Consider the following 17,540-nt stretch of genomic DNA (forward strand, 5'->3'; position numbering starts at 1 on the left):
GGTTCATATTATCTCATCAGATGATTACACAGGAGAGACGTGTCATCTGTTGGACTTACTTGTCTCTGCAGCTCCAGATCGGCTTTATTCCCCACGAGGATCATCGGGAATTCATCTCGGTCTTTGACTCGCAGAATTTGTCTTTGGAATTTGTAGATTTCTTCAAAGCTGTGACATACGAAAAATGGTGTGTTAAGTGTTATGTGGCGGTACACATGGAGAACACAGAGCTTTTGCGTTGATGCGTGTAACCATCAGCATATGTACATATGCATACGCTTAAAAACACCCGGGAAATCCACCCACTCAGCCATCACCCCGGAGACGGACGGGGGACACCATGTCCGTGTGTCTGACTGAGGGTCTTGAAAATGAAACATTGCAGCGCAATATGCAAATACAAATAAATAAACGTGTTCATGTGTTATATGCCACTGTAGTAACAAAATGTGTGGAAACACGCCAAGCACAAGTGAGCTCTGCTTAAGAGCAAGAAGAGAAGGCAAAGAAGGCCCCCAACTAAGATGCTGCGACAAAAGAGTAGAGAGCTCGCTTTCAGTATTAGGCAAGTTACTTCCGAAATGTAACGAAATGCACTGCCCGCCACTGCACAAAGCAATACTGTAAAACGTGGATCCTAATAATTTGAGTGTGTTAAAAACATTTGGATGCTGCTCAAAAGTTTGCATAGAGTCTCTCTATATCACACCTACGTATGAAGCGGAGGTTTGGAATAAAAACGGCAGTTCACGGTGCAGTAATAGCAAATATGGCCTTCCAGACACAAAACCACAGCAAAGTCGCGCACCTAGCAAATCTGGAAAGACTTGACTTGTATAAATGGAGGAAGGAGTGAGTGTTTACAACATAAACATTGAACGAGGGGAGCTGTGGGTGTATGGAGAGATATTCGGCTTCGTACACGCTAGGAATGTACAAAAAAAGGGTCAAGCCAATTTGTTTTGCGGTTTGGATTTGGATTTGTTATTTAAGCAACGCTATAATGAATAACGGAATAAATAGTATGTCACTTATTTGAAATGTATTACCTCTGTCCAGATGTTCACTAAAACCGGATGAGTCCACCCCTTTCACAAAGTACCATGGGATTTGTCTTTGTTCTTCCCTGTACTCTTGCTGACTGTGTAATTCGGTAAATAAATAAATTCTTGGTGGTAGGATTGGCTCTCGCTACATCCCAGAGCGTACCTAATGAAGTAGCTGTTGACTTTATGCTGCATTAGCTTGTTTAAACACTTCCGTGCTGATTTATTCTCCTAGCTCCCTTATTACTATGTAATAAGCAAACAAACATTGTGAATTTATTTTTCTGTCATCATCACTGAACTCAAGTGTGCAAAACAAAAGAAAAAGACCCAAACAATCGGGAAAGACTGCCAAAGAAGATTTATGGTTCGGGTAAAGGGAGCGCTAATAAGAGGGTGTGAGCGCACAAGCAAAGAAAGAGGCAAGCGCACACTCGTCCGTGAACAGAACCGTCACTCACCTTCCTCTGTCGGTGACTGAGAAGACGAGCAGGAAGCCCTCCCCTGTCCTCATGTATTGTTCTCGCATGGCTCCAAACTCTTCCTGCCCGGCCGTGTCTAGAACTACACAGACAAGACATTTCAACATCAAGTCTGATCATTTCAAACCAAATAGTTTCGACTATGTGCATTGGATTAGCGCGTGAAGCGACGAAAGATGCGGATTAACGAGGCGCACTTACTGTCCAGCCGGGCTGCCCGTTCGTCAATCACACACTGCTTGGTATAGGAGTCCTCAATTGTGGGGTCATAGTCCGTGACAAAGTAGGACTGCGGGGAAAAAAAGAAGAAAAAAATGTATATTCAATGCAAATATATTTCACAACTAGCAAAGGGGATAGAGATTGTTAAAGCTACCAGTTTTGCAAACGTTTAGTCACCTAAAAAATATATAAAATATTTAGTTCTGCAAGTGCCACGACCAGCTTTAAAATTCAGCAGTGGAATAAATATTCATGAAAAAAATAAAATAAAATAAAATAAAAAAGACAGGTGATTTATTCTTAAAAAAGAATATTTTATAATGTTGACACACACGTCACTCACCAGGCTAGACCACACCCACTCAGTCACAGATACTACGGTAGAATGTAACAATCGCGGCCCCAATGGCAAAAAAATAATACCTGCATGTCCATGTACGTTATTGTGTTGAAGAATGGAAAAAAAAGACTATATATATATATATATATATATATATATATATATATATATATATATATATATATATATATAGTTACTCTTTTTTTTTTTTTTTTTTTTACATGTTATGACATTTACAATGTCACGGAATGCGTTTTTGGACCCCAGCCAAATATAAGATCATTTCCAAGTTACGGTAACTAAAACTTTTCTTACTTGCCTGTCGAGGTCAGAGAGAATAGATTTTTATTTTTTTATTTTTTTTGCTTCAAACAGCCAGGCGAGGGAGGAAACAAACCTTTTGTACTTTTTTGTTTTTGCTTGAAACACCGCAGAGGAAAGTGACCTGCCTTTATCAAACTGCAGGAACACACACCGTGTTCTCTCAGCCAACCATCACCGCTCAGCTTTCAACTTGTCCATTTCGGCGAAGAAGAAAGTAAAGTGAGTCTATGAAAATGAGAAGTTCCATCCAGGTGTTGATTTTAAACTATTTTTGTATAGCTCACATTTACAGTACTTAATAATCCGCACGCCTTCTCGATAGTTGTGTTTTGCTTTTGTCTACAAACTCGTCGCTGCGCACCCGCGGGCGGTTGTTGCAAAAGAAGCTGATAATTTCTCCCGCTCACTCTCTTGTCAGTCTGCAGCATTCAAGTATGAAGGCGGCCCAAGCCACATCCATTCGCCACTGTTCAATAATTCATCAGCGTCGTTGCACCACACTCCCTGCGTGCCTTCAGACGACCAAACTGAAACGGAGTGAAGTGCCAGAAAAAAATATTTTTTTGTTCCGTCACCCTCAGACCGCAGTAGGGGAGCACCGCACTCCCTCCAGCTCGTCCTACAGTTTGGCCCGGATGATTTTCTTATAGGGCGATCTAAGAAGTGGTGCAACATGACTCAGAAGATCTACCCATAACTGCTGAGTCATACGAGGCTGAGTCACGTCCAGTAACATCACCTGTGATACCTTCACGCAAGTAGATGACCACAGCAGAAGCAACCGCTACGTAATTAAAGTACGAGTCAGGCCGCGCTTCCCAAAATGACAGTCGAGTTCTGTTGTCTGTTACTCTTAAACAGTTAAACTTTTAATGAGGGGGAAAAAACACACGTATATGAGTCTTTACATGCCTTTGAGTTGGGCGGAACAATTAATCAAATTCAAATCGGCAACGCAATGTAGTAGAAGGCAATTTTAAAATTGCAAAGGCTGCAAATTTGAAAAACTAAACCTCTGCTTCATTGTGGTCAGTCAGTAGGTCTTGTGCGAATGTGAGAGAGAGAGAGAGAGACAGAGAGAAAGGGAGAGAAAGAAAGAGAGAGAGAAAGAAAGAGAGAGAGAGACAAAGAAACAGAGAGAGAGAAAGAAAGAGCGAGAGAGCAAAACACACACACACACAGAGAGACAGAGAGACAGAGAGACAGAGAGACAGAGAGAGAGAGAGAGAGAGAGAGAGAGAGAGAGAGAGATAGGAGAGAGAGAGAGAGAGAAAGAAAGAAAGAGATAGAGACAGAGAAAAAGGGAGAGAAAGAGAGAGACAAGAAAGAGAGAGAGAGACAGAGAGAGAGAAAGAAAGAGAGAGAGAGAGAGAGTGAGCGAGAGAGAGAGAGAGAGAGAGAGAGAGAGAGAGAGAGATTCTCCTCCCAAGGGTCGCAGGGGGTGCTGGAGCCGATCCCAGCAATCTTCGGGCAGTAAGCGGGGTCCACCCTGAACAGGTTGCCAGCCAATCGCAGGGCACACATATCTGAACAACCATCCGTGCTCACAATCACACCTGGGGCCAATTTAGAGGAGTGTCCCATTAACCTACCATGCATGTCTTTGGAATGTGGGAGGGATCCGGAATACCCAGAGAAAACCCACGCAAGCACGGGGAGATCATTGAAACTCCACACAGGAAGGCCGGAACCGGAATCGAACCCACGACCTCTGCACTGTGAGTGCTAACGAGTCGTACCTGTGCCTTTTTTTTTTAATTTCCTATGCCGTAAGTATTAAAGGTGTAACGGTGAGCATATATTGAACATGTCACCATGGTAATAAACAAGCCACAACTCAACCGTGGTCATATAATTAAGTAATATCACAAACAGGACCCGAGACGAGGTTAAATGAACCGAGTGGAAGTCTTGGCTGGAGTTACAAGCGTAGCCTGCAAACAGCTACGCGACGAACGACGTATGCAATGGTGGCAAGAGAAAAAACATGGAAGACAAAGATGAGTGTGAGCGGGAGTGGGAAGGAGCAAAAATAGAAAAAAGAAAAAAAAGAACCCAGATTGCTAAGCGACCTGACGCCTCTTCATTTCTGTCTGACGGCAGCGAGTTCGTCCTTACTACGGTTTGGAGCTGATACTTCTGACTCAAGCCTGAGACAGAAAGGCAACGTAATTATTCGATGAAATGGTGCTCAATTTCATGCTTCCCCCTGTTCACCAGATTTTTTGATGCGTTTTTTTCTTCCCCTAACGCAACCTAAAAACATGCATGACACGGTCAATTGAAGACTTGAGAGTGTGAGAATGAGTGTTTGTGTTTGTTGTAAGTGCTCAAGCCATTTGTGACACAAAGCATGTGAAGTGGTAAAAAAAAAAAAAAAAAAGGGATTAATAGAAGGCTTTTGTTAAATGTCACATGGTCAAAATACAAAATTGTAAAGTAAGTGCCTTGACTGAATCGGGATAACTTCCTCAAGTCAAGTCCCCTTTGACATATTTCGGTGTTAATAAGTGTACAAGGAGGTCGGCGCATTCCAACGATTTTGGATTTCCATGGAAACACTCAACAACCGTCGTGAGGACTAATTATGTTCGGAATAGAATATAAAAAGATAATTAGGACAATTGTAATGTAATTATTCGAAGGGATGGGTCAAGGTTCGGTCACAATCCGATGCATAATTTACGGGGTGCCTTGAGATTATCGGACATTTTGCCGATTACAGGCATCTGCCCTTTTTATTTATTTTTTTAGATAAATTAAAAGCTGGTTTATTTCGGCTCACTGCAGCTTACTTTTCACTCTCTCCTTCTGCTGTGCTGGTGACCTCGCCTGCAGAAGCAGATTGGCCTGCCCATAGCACTATCTGATTGGTTCCTGGTAGCAGCCAATCAGCAGTAAGATGCCTGTTTGCTTTTTTCCCCTCGAGTCACACGCACTACGGAAGGCAACAGGCTTTGCCGAAATTTAAAGAATTGTCAGTCTACTACAACTCGAAAACTATTTGTAACTGAGCTTGGGAGCGCCGTGCACTTTTTGTTAGACTTTGAAAACTAAGTAGTCTATTTTCTAAGATTTAAAAAAGCTTTAACATGTCATAAATCATAAAACTTTTTTTTTCATCAACATGCATACTGGACAGGTCCCCCCCCCCACACTCCCCCCCACCGCGCTTAGAAGAATAAATCTGCAGTCAAGTTTCAATGTTAGTTGCAAGGTGGCAGCTTTGCAGGAAGGAAACTCCACCTCGGCAGCGGGCCGAGTGGCAGTGATGTCACAGACGACCCCGCCTACCTTCTAAAGTCCAAAGCTGTCACTCAGTTCCCCTCCAGCATTCCAGCGCTCGTTCCGCAGCCCAACCCGCCCCACCCCGTCCTCGCAAACACACACAACAAATGCTCACTCTCGCCAGGAAAACAATGAAGGGCTCTTTTCAACATGAAAATAGGAGTGATCAAAGTCTCTTGTATTCGTGACACGGGAGTGAGGGACTTCTCAAAAGAGATTCATTTATTTATCCATCAATTGACTTGCAGGTGGGTAAGACCTGGACCTTATTCATAGATGCAGACTACGTCTCAGCTGGTTTGATTTTCCCGACCGGCAGAGTCACAACGTGAAGCGATAAATCCTTTCTGTTAAAACTGCCGGTTGCGAGCCTCAGGAAAAAAAAAAGCTTGACTCGGTTGATATGTGTAGGCGTGTAAACAACATCATGCTTGCAATATGTACCCACTTCCTCTTCATCAAAACAGCTTTGCAGACACTAAATATAGATCATTTTCCATCTCTGTCACTTATCCCGATTCGGTTTATGTCGCTGGGGTGACTGAAGCAATCTAGAAACACGAAGTTAAAAACAAAACAAAGCGAGATATTTCAATGATGAGACTGAGACTGGAGGAAAATGTTTGGTGTTTTGTCAGACGTTCAAGGTTCAAAGAGAGCCGGAATGATGGAGAGCTTTCTCGTCAAGGATGTCCATCCTCCCACCTCGTGCTCGAGTCGCTCTCTCTCCGACGTGTTAGCAACACTTCAACAGCAACGCACAATAAAACACACACGACACGACGTGACCCAATTTCTTATGTTAATCGTCGGCTATCGACTTGCGATGAATTTCAAAGCAAGTTTCAAGTTTGCCCACAGGGCACCTGGTGCAAAATGGGCTGCTAGCTAGCATCAGGCTAAAGCTTTTTTTTTTTTTTTTGCTAACGTCAATTCATGAGTTTTGAACATGCTGACGATGCCAACCGATATTTATTTTTCTCGTTTGATAGTTAAGGCCATTGTATTTTCTTCAAGTGCTACAAAATCACGACATGATAAACGCTTATTAGATAAATAGAAATTATTAGCATTATTAATTGTAAAAACATGCGATTAAAACTAGACTGAAATCGTTTTGTCTTTATTTCAAAGTACGCATTGATGGTGTTTTCCATTTCAATGGGGAAGGATTCAAATTCCGAACATTGTCAAGCGACAATATCTCACTGTATCCCGAAAAAGAAATGGAACAACTTCAATCACATGCTTCAGCCTGCAAATGAATAAATAAATAAATTATAATAAAACTAATTATAATAAACAAATAATTATAATAAATAAATGTAGTTTTAATAAAAATTTATATAAAAATATAGTAAAATAAATATAGTATAAAAAAATATAGTAAAATATATATAGTAAAATAAATATATTATACAAAATATAGTATAAAAATATAGTATATAACTTAATAATCACACTAAAGATGTGCAGCAAAACAAATGTTAGTAAGCACAATTAAAAATATCCCAGTTCAAAGTGAGGACAGACTAACTTATTAGATTTGCGATTCAAAGCACAAGTTGTGAGGAACAATGGCGCCTTAAATTGTGTGGAAAACCTCGAAGCATGTTCTAGATGTACGATTCCTCCCAAGCCCTCCTGCCCCCAAGACACATCACAAGTCTCTCTCACTAAGAAAGAACATGCTCGCAGGTCAGCAGTCAGCACTTAACAAGGATTTTCTCAGCATCAACTCGCCACTTTCCCAAGGTCACAGATCCTCCACCTCATCGCTCAACCTCTATGCCTGCGAGTCCTTTTTAACACTTGTTTTGTGCACCGTGTTAACACGAGCATAAACGATGCACAAACATCATCGAAATGGAGCTGTGGGTGTGAAAATGAGCTTTGTGCATCTTGCAAAATCACTTTGAGACGAGCATCAACCGTAATGTTCCACGATTTGCAGAAAAGGTCACACTGTGACTTTCAAGTCGATTCATTTTGCCTTTGTTCAAAATTTCCAAGAACGAGACAAACAACCGGGAAAAAAAAAAGTGCAATCATTTACGGTTTCTAATAATTCATTTGTACTTTCAGTAGAAATGATGGATACAGTACAAGCTGCTCCTTCGTAAAAACAGGATGCAGCTCTACGTGAGCCAACTCAACAACAAAGAAAGGACTGGCAGTCAAGAAAAGACAAATTAAGAAGAAAGACTGAAGAAGTTGATGACAACCACTCCCAATTTAACACATTTTTCGGTTCACCAAACTCTCTCTTACAAATGTGTACGGATATAGATTACAGCAGAGACGATTAATTGATTAACTTGAGTCGGGCTGGAAAATAAGTCGACCAAGTCAACCACAAAAAAATAATCAACGCAAAAATCTTTGCCATGAGGCATTGCCCGCACCATTTCCAGGCTGCGTCATTTCATTCTACTGTTTCTAAACTACCGCACTCATATTATTCGGGGGGGATGCGGTGCCTAAAAATAAAATTGTTCAAAACCAGGTCAAAATGATGTATGCTTTAAATCACATCGTGCTGCAGTGTGCTGGGAATAAAAGTTCACGCTCCCCTTTGTTCCCCAAGAGATTGTCCAATGTAACGGTACACCGGTTATGATAGTTTGGGAATTTTAATGATAGTTAGCTTTCATTTTATTTTGACTTTTGTTTTTTTAATTTAAATAGATTTAATTAATCTTCAGGGCGGCTTTGTCCCTTTTTAATATTTTTAGTTTAAAAAAAAAAATAACACTTAGTTTTAGTATTGGTTTTTGTTTAGATTTTTTTTAAAGGTGTTATATATTGTAAGATTTTAAAAAATGATATTATGTAGTAAAAATTCAACTAAAATGCATTTAAAAAATCTGATAATGCAGGGTACAATTTACAGTTTTAACAGTCCACAGACTGAAACACAATAAGTGCCGTGCATACCGCTTCTAAAGTGAGATGCATGCGCCCCAAAGGCTCGTATGTTAAATTAATTGCCTAAGACAAAAAAAGTTAGTTTTAGTTAGTTTGGTGAACACAAAAGGTAGTTTCAGTTAGTTTTCGATTATTTATTTTTAAAATAATTTTCGGTTCTATTTTATTTCATTAACAAAACTGTCTTTTAATTTTAATTTTATTTTTGTTAGTTTTCATTAAACTAAAATTACCTTACTGAGCACTCAAGTTAAAAAAATAAATCATTTACACTTGAACAGCTTCACTGCCTTCGTACAAAGATATTCAGTTGAAAAAAAAAATGGTATCAACTCCTAACGTCAAATATGGTCGTTTATAATTCAAGGGTTACGGTACGGCGCATAAAAGAAGATATCCTGCCCGACACTTTGAGCTAAATGCTTACTTAACATTATTTCATGAGCAAAAGTGTTTTATAAAATAAATGACAGATTTTTTTGAAGCAGATCATTCCGAGGGATTCTCACAAAACATTAAAAATAAGAATGCTTATTTCCACCCCCTCATATTCGGTAACGGCAATTTAGTCCAAAACCCATCCCTAATATGTAACACAGTCTGTTCCAAATTAAAGCTATCCATAAATAATTCACTGTGCCATTTGCGGTCGAATACCAGCTACTGTATAACAGTTAAATGTTCAACACATGGTAATAGTGACAAGTTCCTCGAGCTTCAAAATGAATTTCTGGGAGTAGTATTGCTTTTACGAGAGTATTTGAAGCGGAAGACGGTGGCAAGCGAGTGACAATGAAAGGGACTGTGGAGGACAGACGCTCGGCACGACATAGAAAGGGAAAGCAAGAGAACAAGAAGGGGAGGGGATCGGCGTTAACTTCCGCTGGAAAGGCCCACTTTTCCCATGAGCTCATACGAAATACAAAGGTCATTTATTCAATACACGCGGAGAGAAAGGAAGCACACAATGTGGCACATAACTGACAAGCTCTCGTGCGTCTAATGTGCAGATCAATAATCACTCGCTTTAGTCACTGCCTTGTCCTTAGATGACGGCAAGTCAATACTTGGCCCCATCAAATTATAGCAAGGCTCAAACCCAGACATGGCATTAACATCGTCACGAGCGACAAGCTCCAAGATCGCCACTTTGGAAGAAAATAAACATTAAAAGAGACATTTTTGCAGTGATTCGGATGTTGTTGTCAAGTCGACGGGATATTACATAAAAAGAAACGGTAACAACACACACGGGGACTATCGCTTGATGCGTTTCGACTCACGACGTGGCCCAGGATATGCAAAACAGGTGGAAATAAAAGAATACAACTGGAATTATATAGCGCATTTCACAAAATAAATAAATAAATAAATTATAATAGAATAGAAAAAAAGGCAGGATGTATTTTTACTTTATTTATTTTTTTTTTTAAATAGACCCACCAACATTCAGAACAGTTTACCAATTTGCAATATCCGACATATTCAATTGATTATTAATTACATTACGCCCAGTTGAAGTTTACAGTCAAACTAGACATGAAACATAAAGAATTACGTGCGGTGAATTTAAAACAAGCAGCTATGAAGAGAAATGTTGTTTTTCAATCAATACGTATCTGGACATAAAATAAGACGAAGGCTACATTAGCAAGTTAGCAAATGCTCTCAGACCGGAACACGGAAACGGCTGACGTCATCATGACGAAGAGGTTCGATGTCAAATGTATATTAAGTAGTTATAATCTCATCAATCATATTTGCACTATTTTGCACAACAACGTACTGAGTTTTGAGATCTACACCATAATAGGTCTCGGGACAATGATTTTATTGACATATAATCTGACATTTATGTACAAGGAAAAGGTACATTTGTACGGAATGTAAAATAATTTGGAGTTTAAAAAAATGCATTTTCATGTACACAAATACAAAATTAGTAGTGATGGGTAAATAAAGCTTCAAATCTGCTTCATGAACCAGTTGTAGTATTTTTGGACTCCTGTAGATGGCACTCTCTGTTGAAAGCACACTGAATTGCCATTTTTAAACCCTTTATTTAAAGCAACAGTGCCATCTAGAGGACTCCAAAATACAGCGGCTGGTTCATGAAGCAAATTTGAAGCTTCATTTTCCCATCACTACTCTTTAGCGTCCCTGCATTACTACGGCAATAGCTTTTATTGTTTTTAATGTTATAATGGCATTTTCTGTCATGTTTGAAAAGGTTACTGTACATTGTGAAGAAAATCGCAATATTTGTCAGAAAAATCGCAATACGATTTTTTTGCCTAAAATCATTCAGCCCTAGTACCTAGTATGGAGTCTGAAGCTCGGTCGGAGAGAGGAGAAGAAAGCGCAGGATAAACCTCCCACCAAGTGAGCCGACCAATGGTACAGTCGACCCCCCCCCGGTTTCCTCTGACCCCTGGCATTAAAACTTCAAACGTGTGGCTAAATATCAGCCTGCGCTGCAATGTGAACACTTTTGAACCCCCTCAAACGCGCCAAATCAAAGAAATGACATTTAAAGGCTCTTTTCCTACTGGATCACTGGTCTCAAAGCACTTTACATCGGTCAGGGCAAGCTACAGTTCATATAGGAGCATTTTGTAGAATTAAAAACAGAGACCTGATGTGGACTCATCAGAGGGGTTCCAAACGATATTCCTTTGTTGAAAAAAAGGGTTAAAATGCTGTCGAAATTTTGAGAGAAAAAAAAAAAAAACTTGACTTAGTTTCAATTCCTTTAAGCACATTTATTAAATAACCTTAGTGATTTAAAACATATTAACGCTTTTTCAGATGTTAGAAAATAGACAACCTAGTTTTAAAAGTCTAACAAAAAGTGCACAGAGCTCTCCCAGGCTCAGATGCATGTCTTATAGTTTAATGAAAACAAACATCTCTTTAAAGTTTATTTATTAGTTGCGAGTTGTAGTTGACTGACATTTATTGAAATTTCCGCAAAGTCTGTTCCCTTTCCTTCCTCTGCTCGCGGGACCTCTCCCGTAGTGCGTGTGGCTCGAGGTGAAAAAGCAAACAGGCATCTTACTGCTGATTGGCTGCTACCAGGAACCAATCAGATAGTGCTATGGGCAGGCCAATCTGCTTCTGCAGGCGAGGCCACCAGCACAGCAGAAGGAGAGAGTGAAAAGTAAGCTGCAGTGAGCCGAAATAAACCAGCTTTTAATTGATCTAAAAAAAATAAATAAAAAGGGCAGATGCCTATAATCGGCAAAATGTCCGATAATCTCAATGCACCCCGTAAATTATGCATCCGATTGTAACCGAACCTTGACCCATCCCTTCAAATAATTACATTATAATTGTCCTAATTATCTTTTTATATTCTATTGATTGGCTGCTACAAGGAACCAATTAGATGGTGCTGTGAGTGGGACAATCTGCTTCTGCAGGCAGGGCCACCAGCACAGCAGAGAGAAAGAGAGAAGTGTCCGGCAGCAAACCGAAATAAACCAGCGTTTATTTTTTGCTCTTGAAAGTTTAAAAAAAAAAAAACATTTACAGGCATAATATTGCAAGCTTCAAAAAAAGGCATAGAACTCGAGTGAACCGGCTTTGCTTTTAAAAATGTGTCCCGTAAGGAAATAAATCATTTTTATGCAGGTTATTGTCATGCTAAACATTCCAACAAAATGTTTAGACCTGGAAAAAAAAATTAATAATGGTTAACAAGACTGAGAAGCGAAAAAAAAAATTATTCAAATTTGAGCAATGCAACTCAAATGTCAGTGAATGACCGTGGACCAACTGACAAAGACATCATTCCACACGCGTACAATGTTCACGGACACCGTTTTTTTTAATCTACCTTGTCGAGTAATGTCACATTCGGGTACCCGGAGCTGGAAATATTGAAATATTTCTCACAAATTCAACACCATCCATATTCTCTTCGAAGGTGGTTTCAGCATACGCAAGGGAGTCGGCTTCTCTTTTCGCTTTTTCTCATTTCTCCCAACATACATTCTGCTGCACTTTCATTACTTGCATGGCTTCGCATGACAAAGGATCTGGGGCAACTCGACAGAAACACAGCAGTGCTACGACTCAGGGATAAAAGACATGCTGCCTCGTCATTTAGTCGGTGGCCACAACAGATCTCGAATCTCAAACCTGTGAAAGAGATTTTTTAAATTTTAAATTGATTGTTGAAATTGCTGCAGTAACAAATTGCAACGTGACATACCAAAAGGTGTTTTTTTTTTGTTATTATCTTTGGAAAAAAATGCATTGGACTTTATCGATGGAGTGGCCTCAGAAGAAAAAGTAAAGCGGGCAAACGGAGAACAGAATCAAAACGTGTGACTCATGATGCAAACATATCAGACAACTACTAAAATGCTATTAGACAACAATTAAGGTCATCGCATTTTGGGGGATGAGTTGAATGACAATAGCGATCAGTTTTCTCATGCGAATCTGAACATGTTGAAATGGAGGACTCGTAAAAGTGAATGAAATGTACAATCCTGAAGAACAAAATGCCAGAGGGCAGCAAACAGCGCAGCGAAGAGAAGGAAGCACATTGAGACTGACGAGTGCTGGCATGTTCCTGGCGAGTGTGATAGCTCGTTAGCAGCCCATCTGAGGTCTGCTTTGCACAAAACTGTCAAAGTGGGAATTCTAAGAACAGTAACTATAAAAAAAAAAAAAGAAAAAAAAAAAAAAAAAGGAAATTGGATGCCATTCAGATGTCAGAATTGCGACTCCAAAAATGGATTTCACCCAGTTGAAGTCCAACGAATGTGCTTTTGTTGTAATAGATGGAAATTTGGATGCGGATGTACTGTTATAGCATGTTATTTGGTTAAAAAAAAAAAAATTCAATTCAGGCTTGAGGTTCCACTGCAATGCAGTGCAATCCACCAAATAAATAAAATAAACATGACACAGTGCTGTGCTGGTGGCCCCGCCTGCAGAAGTGCTAAAAAAAAAAAGCCTTAACATGTGGTAATTCACTAAAGTTGCTTAATAATAAATATGTGCTTAAAGGCATTTAAACTAAGTTAAGTTTTTATTTTTCAAAATTTTGACACCATTTTAACCCTTTTTTTCAACCAATGAATATCGGCTTGAAATATCGGTTATCAGCTTCCATGTCTATTAATAATCGGTATCATGGGAGAACAAAAAAAATAAATAAATCGGTCATATGGGTCTCTCACTAGTTGACAGTACTGAACAAGTTTTTCAATCCTCTTTTCAGAGGAAACAATATAATGCGAACCATATTGAGCAGAAGCGAATAGCACCGCTTGGTGAAAATAAATATAAATTGACGTCAGAAACACATTCTAGTTGATCCCGGTTGTCATCCATGTTATGAGTTTGCCAGGAATTGCTTTGAGTTCAGACATTTTAAGCTCCAAGTGGGATATTTCCGACTTTCCAGTCGTGGCGAATGCAGCGCAAGTCCTGAAACGTTCCAACATTAGGAAGACTTTACAACCGCATGTGCCACAAACAAGTGCCTCTTTCTCGTGTGGTCTTGGCTTTTGATGGCACGCTCCAGAACACGGGTGTCGAAACCTTTTCCTCTAAGGGCTGCATACAGGGGGGAAAAAAAATGGAAGGATGCAAGGGACACAAATTAGTGCTGTCAAGCGATTAATCGCAAAAGATATCATAATTAATTGCGATTAATCACATTTCTTCTACCCCTATTTTTTGTGAAGCTTTTAACAGGTATTTACTTGAATAATATCTAGTAATTAATGCAAAATCACCAAATATGAAGTAGTGATAGACCGATTATCGACCGGGCCGATTAACTGGGCTGATATTTGGAATTTTGCCGATGATCCGCATCAACCTTTGTAATAACTTTCAAGGCCGATATATTAATAGATGGTTTAGCGTGCATGCGATTGGAGCAGCCGAGGACGTTGCCGTGTATCACCGCGAGAGGACTCTTTTGGTTCGCCATATCCGACAAAACGTTCAACAGCTGTTTAGTTACCGTGCACCGGCACGTGCCAATCGAGCGTTTTTTTACCTTGTGTTTTCCGGCAGCAGCTGTTGCTGAGGACACACACGCGTATGCAGTTGCTGCACCTTTTTACGTCGGAAGAACAGTCACGCGACAGCTGTTTTAGTGACTGCGGCCAACTCAAATATTTATGTTTGCAGCGATGCCACACACACACAGTTTGTCTATCAGCGGGATAACACAAGCTACGATGAATGTGAAAAAAAAAATAAAAAATACGCCAATGTCCGTGTCATCCTCTGTTTTTTTAATGATGAAATAGTTTCGTGATGACTTGCCCAAATGACCCAGATTACTTGTGGCCTTTGTCAATAGCATATTTGGACGAGGAGTCATGCCCTAGCGTCACCTGTTGAGGGGCTGCATGCTCCTAGCCCCCCCATCCCCCCACCCCCTGATGGAGAGCAGGTGTCCCACAGTCCACTCAGAAACTTCTTGCATGAGACAACGCCAAATGTCCACCAGCTGTCATGCAGCCAACACAACACCCGGCATCGGCAACAAGCACCGAGGCCTTTAAAACAAAAAAAACAAAAACTTCAAAGCTCAAACTTATTTAAAGGGGAAGTCAACTCGAAAAAAATCTTAAGAAGGATATGTTCTATGCAGCATCACTAGCCATTTTGACACACTGAAAATGGCGTCACAGTTGCTCAGGACTCCTAGTCTGTAGCGTGCTTGGGCACGCATGATACTTAAAGCAATTATTATTACTTTTTTTTTTTTTTGCAGATGGTATTTTTCCCATGGGAGAGGTGAACGTGAATATGGCACGGAGAGTTGAGTACGTGCAATTGGTGTGACAAATGTTCCAAGACTATTGGCACAAGAGATATGCAGTGAACCCTCGCAACTCACAGGAGATGAGACCTCTGAATCGCGGGAAAAATTATTGAAAAAAAAAAAAAGTTGAAAAACATGCTGATTGTTCATTTGGCCCACTCATTCAATCCATAAGACGTATATATACGTTTTGAAAGTTGCAGTCCCCGCCTCCCAAAGACGTATTTATACGTCTTAGCCTTTTGCGTATCTTTAGAACACATCATGTAGGCCTAAATCAGTCAAAATCCAGAAGAAAAAAAAAGATACGCTGTGATTGAGGTGTTTCCTTTTGTGAAAATGGCCTGGATTCAATGAGTTAAGGGGAAAACGTGAAATTTGGGTTTGGTGACAGCACGTGCAAAGGTTCCCATCAGTTTCTAATGATAACTGCCCATCTCAACCAGACTTGAATTTAGCCATAGTCATGAAATTATCCTTAAAATTATTTTTTTTAAGGGGGTATAACATTCTTTCTGTGAGGATACAGTCTTCCTGAATAATTTCTTGCAAGCCAACACACTCGTATGCAGCACCACTAATGGTAGAAACACAAATTTTAATTGCGGTTGTTTCATGCCTCTTTAAATGTTTTTTTGATTGATTGACTCATTTCAAAAACATTTTTATTCATGCACATAAGGTTTTTGAGATTATTTCTTTTTTTAATTTGACCTACAAAACCATTTTGGTTTGGTTTGGCATTTTGGTTCACTTGGGTACTTCATTGCCTAAAAAGAAAAAGAAAGCAACCAAATGCAACAAGAGATTTGGACAAGCGAAAGAAAAACATAGACGTGGAAGCCGCCTCAGAATCGCGATAAACTATACAGTCGGCTTTCCTTTTGAGCGTTCCATTTTGAAAATTGGTGGGGGTGAGAAGCTAAAATAAGCAACATGTCATTTTCCCATCGCCAGAGTTGTTGCGACTGTGCAAAGACTGCGAGATGTGAGCGCCGATACTGTTGCCAGTTATTCTGAAACAGACAGATGTGTGAACGCGGAACAATTGCCAAAACAACACAAAGCGGCTCACCGCCTCACCCGTCCGTCTGCCTGACGATGTGAGGCTCAGTGACCGGAAAACGAGGTAGCGGCACATCGTTGAGCAGTTTAAATAGTTAAACAGTTTGCATTTTTTTTGTTGGCTCCTAATGCAGGAAGTAAGAAAGGATTCAATATTTTGCAAATAGTACAGCAATCACACAATGATCCATGTATTGGAAGAAATCGTTCTACAAGACTTTAAGATTTCTTGGCAGTACTTAGAAAAAGTAATCCCTCCCTTTGATACCTCTAGGCTAGATTACTGTAATGTACTCGACTTTGGAGTCAGCCAGTCCTCCCTCGAGCGTCTCCAGTTGCTCCAAAATGCTGCTGCCCGTCTTTTTACTGGAGCTCGGAAGACGGATCACATCACCCCAATCTTGGCCTCTCTTCACTGTCTCCCAGCGCACTTTAGAGTCCGCTTTAAGATACTTGTGTTGGTCTTCAAATCTTTAAATGGCCTCGCCCCGGCGTAACTCTCCGAGCTCCCGCCCGCTGCCTCAGGTCTGCGGACCAAATACTGCTGGAGGACTAAGCAAACCTCAGGGGGGCCTTTTATGTTGCCGGTCCTGCCTTATGGAATGAGCTCCCATTAAATGTGAGGCAAGCCCCGCCCCCTCTCTGGCCACTTTTAAAACCCGTTTGAAGACATTTTTCTTCTTTAGTGTTCGACTCAACATGAGACTGTCGCTGTTCTTCTGGTATCTATTGTTTCTCTTTAAATTTTCCGCTAATTTATATGGCAGCAAAACGAAAGCGCTTTGTTACAGTTCCAGCTGTTGTGAAATAGAAATAAAGTTAGATCGTATTGTTCGATACCACTTTTTTCCACCTAGTAACTCTCGAGAACTCACCGATACCACTAGTACTTATGATAAATATAATTTCAACGAACACAATGACAGATAATTGTGTTAAAAGACCTTTCTGTCATTCTGACACCAATTATGATTAACCAAAATGTCAAACGGTCGCCGTTAGCACCAACTAGTGGCAAGGAAGACTTATTGTGAGATTTTCCC

At 40.2% G+C, this 17,540-nt stretch overlaps 1 protein-coding gene across 1 annotated transcript in view; it reads right to left on the reverse strand.

The window, feature by feature from the left end:
• The window catches only part of rras2 (RAS related 2), a 29,302-nt gene that overhangs the window by 2,407 nt on the left and 9,355 nt on the right, over nucleotides 1-17,540 (reverse strand). The window contains exons 2-4 of the mRNA XM_088296996.1: nucleotides 1,730-1,817; nucleotides 1,508-1,610; nucleotides 60-168 (exon numbers count right to left, since the gene is read on the reverse strand). Coding sequence (XP_088153122.1) covers nucleotides 60-168; nucleotides 1,508-1,610; nucleotides 1,730-1,817 — 300 coding nt within the window. The remainder of the gene's footprint in view (nucleotides 1-59; nucleotides 169-1,507; nucleotides 1,611-1,729; nucleotides 1,818-17,540) is intronic.

This window comes from Idiotropiscis lumnitzeri, chromosome 5 (assembly GCF_059441095.1).
Source record: "Idiotropiscis lumnitzeri isolate Australia: NSW breed Sydney's pygmy pipehorse chromosome 5, RoL_Ilum_1.0, whole genome shotgun sequence".
NCBI lineage: Eukaryota > Metazoa > Chordata > Actinopteri > Syngnathiformes > Syngnathidae > Idiotropiscis > Idiotropiscis lumnitzeri.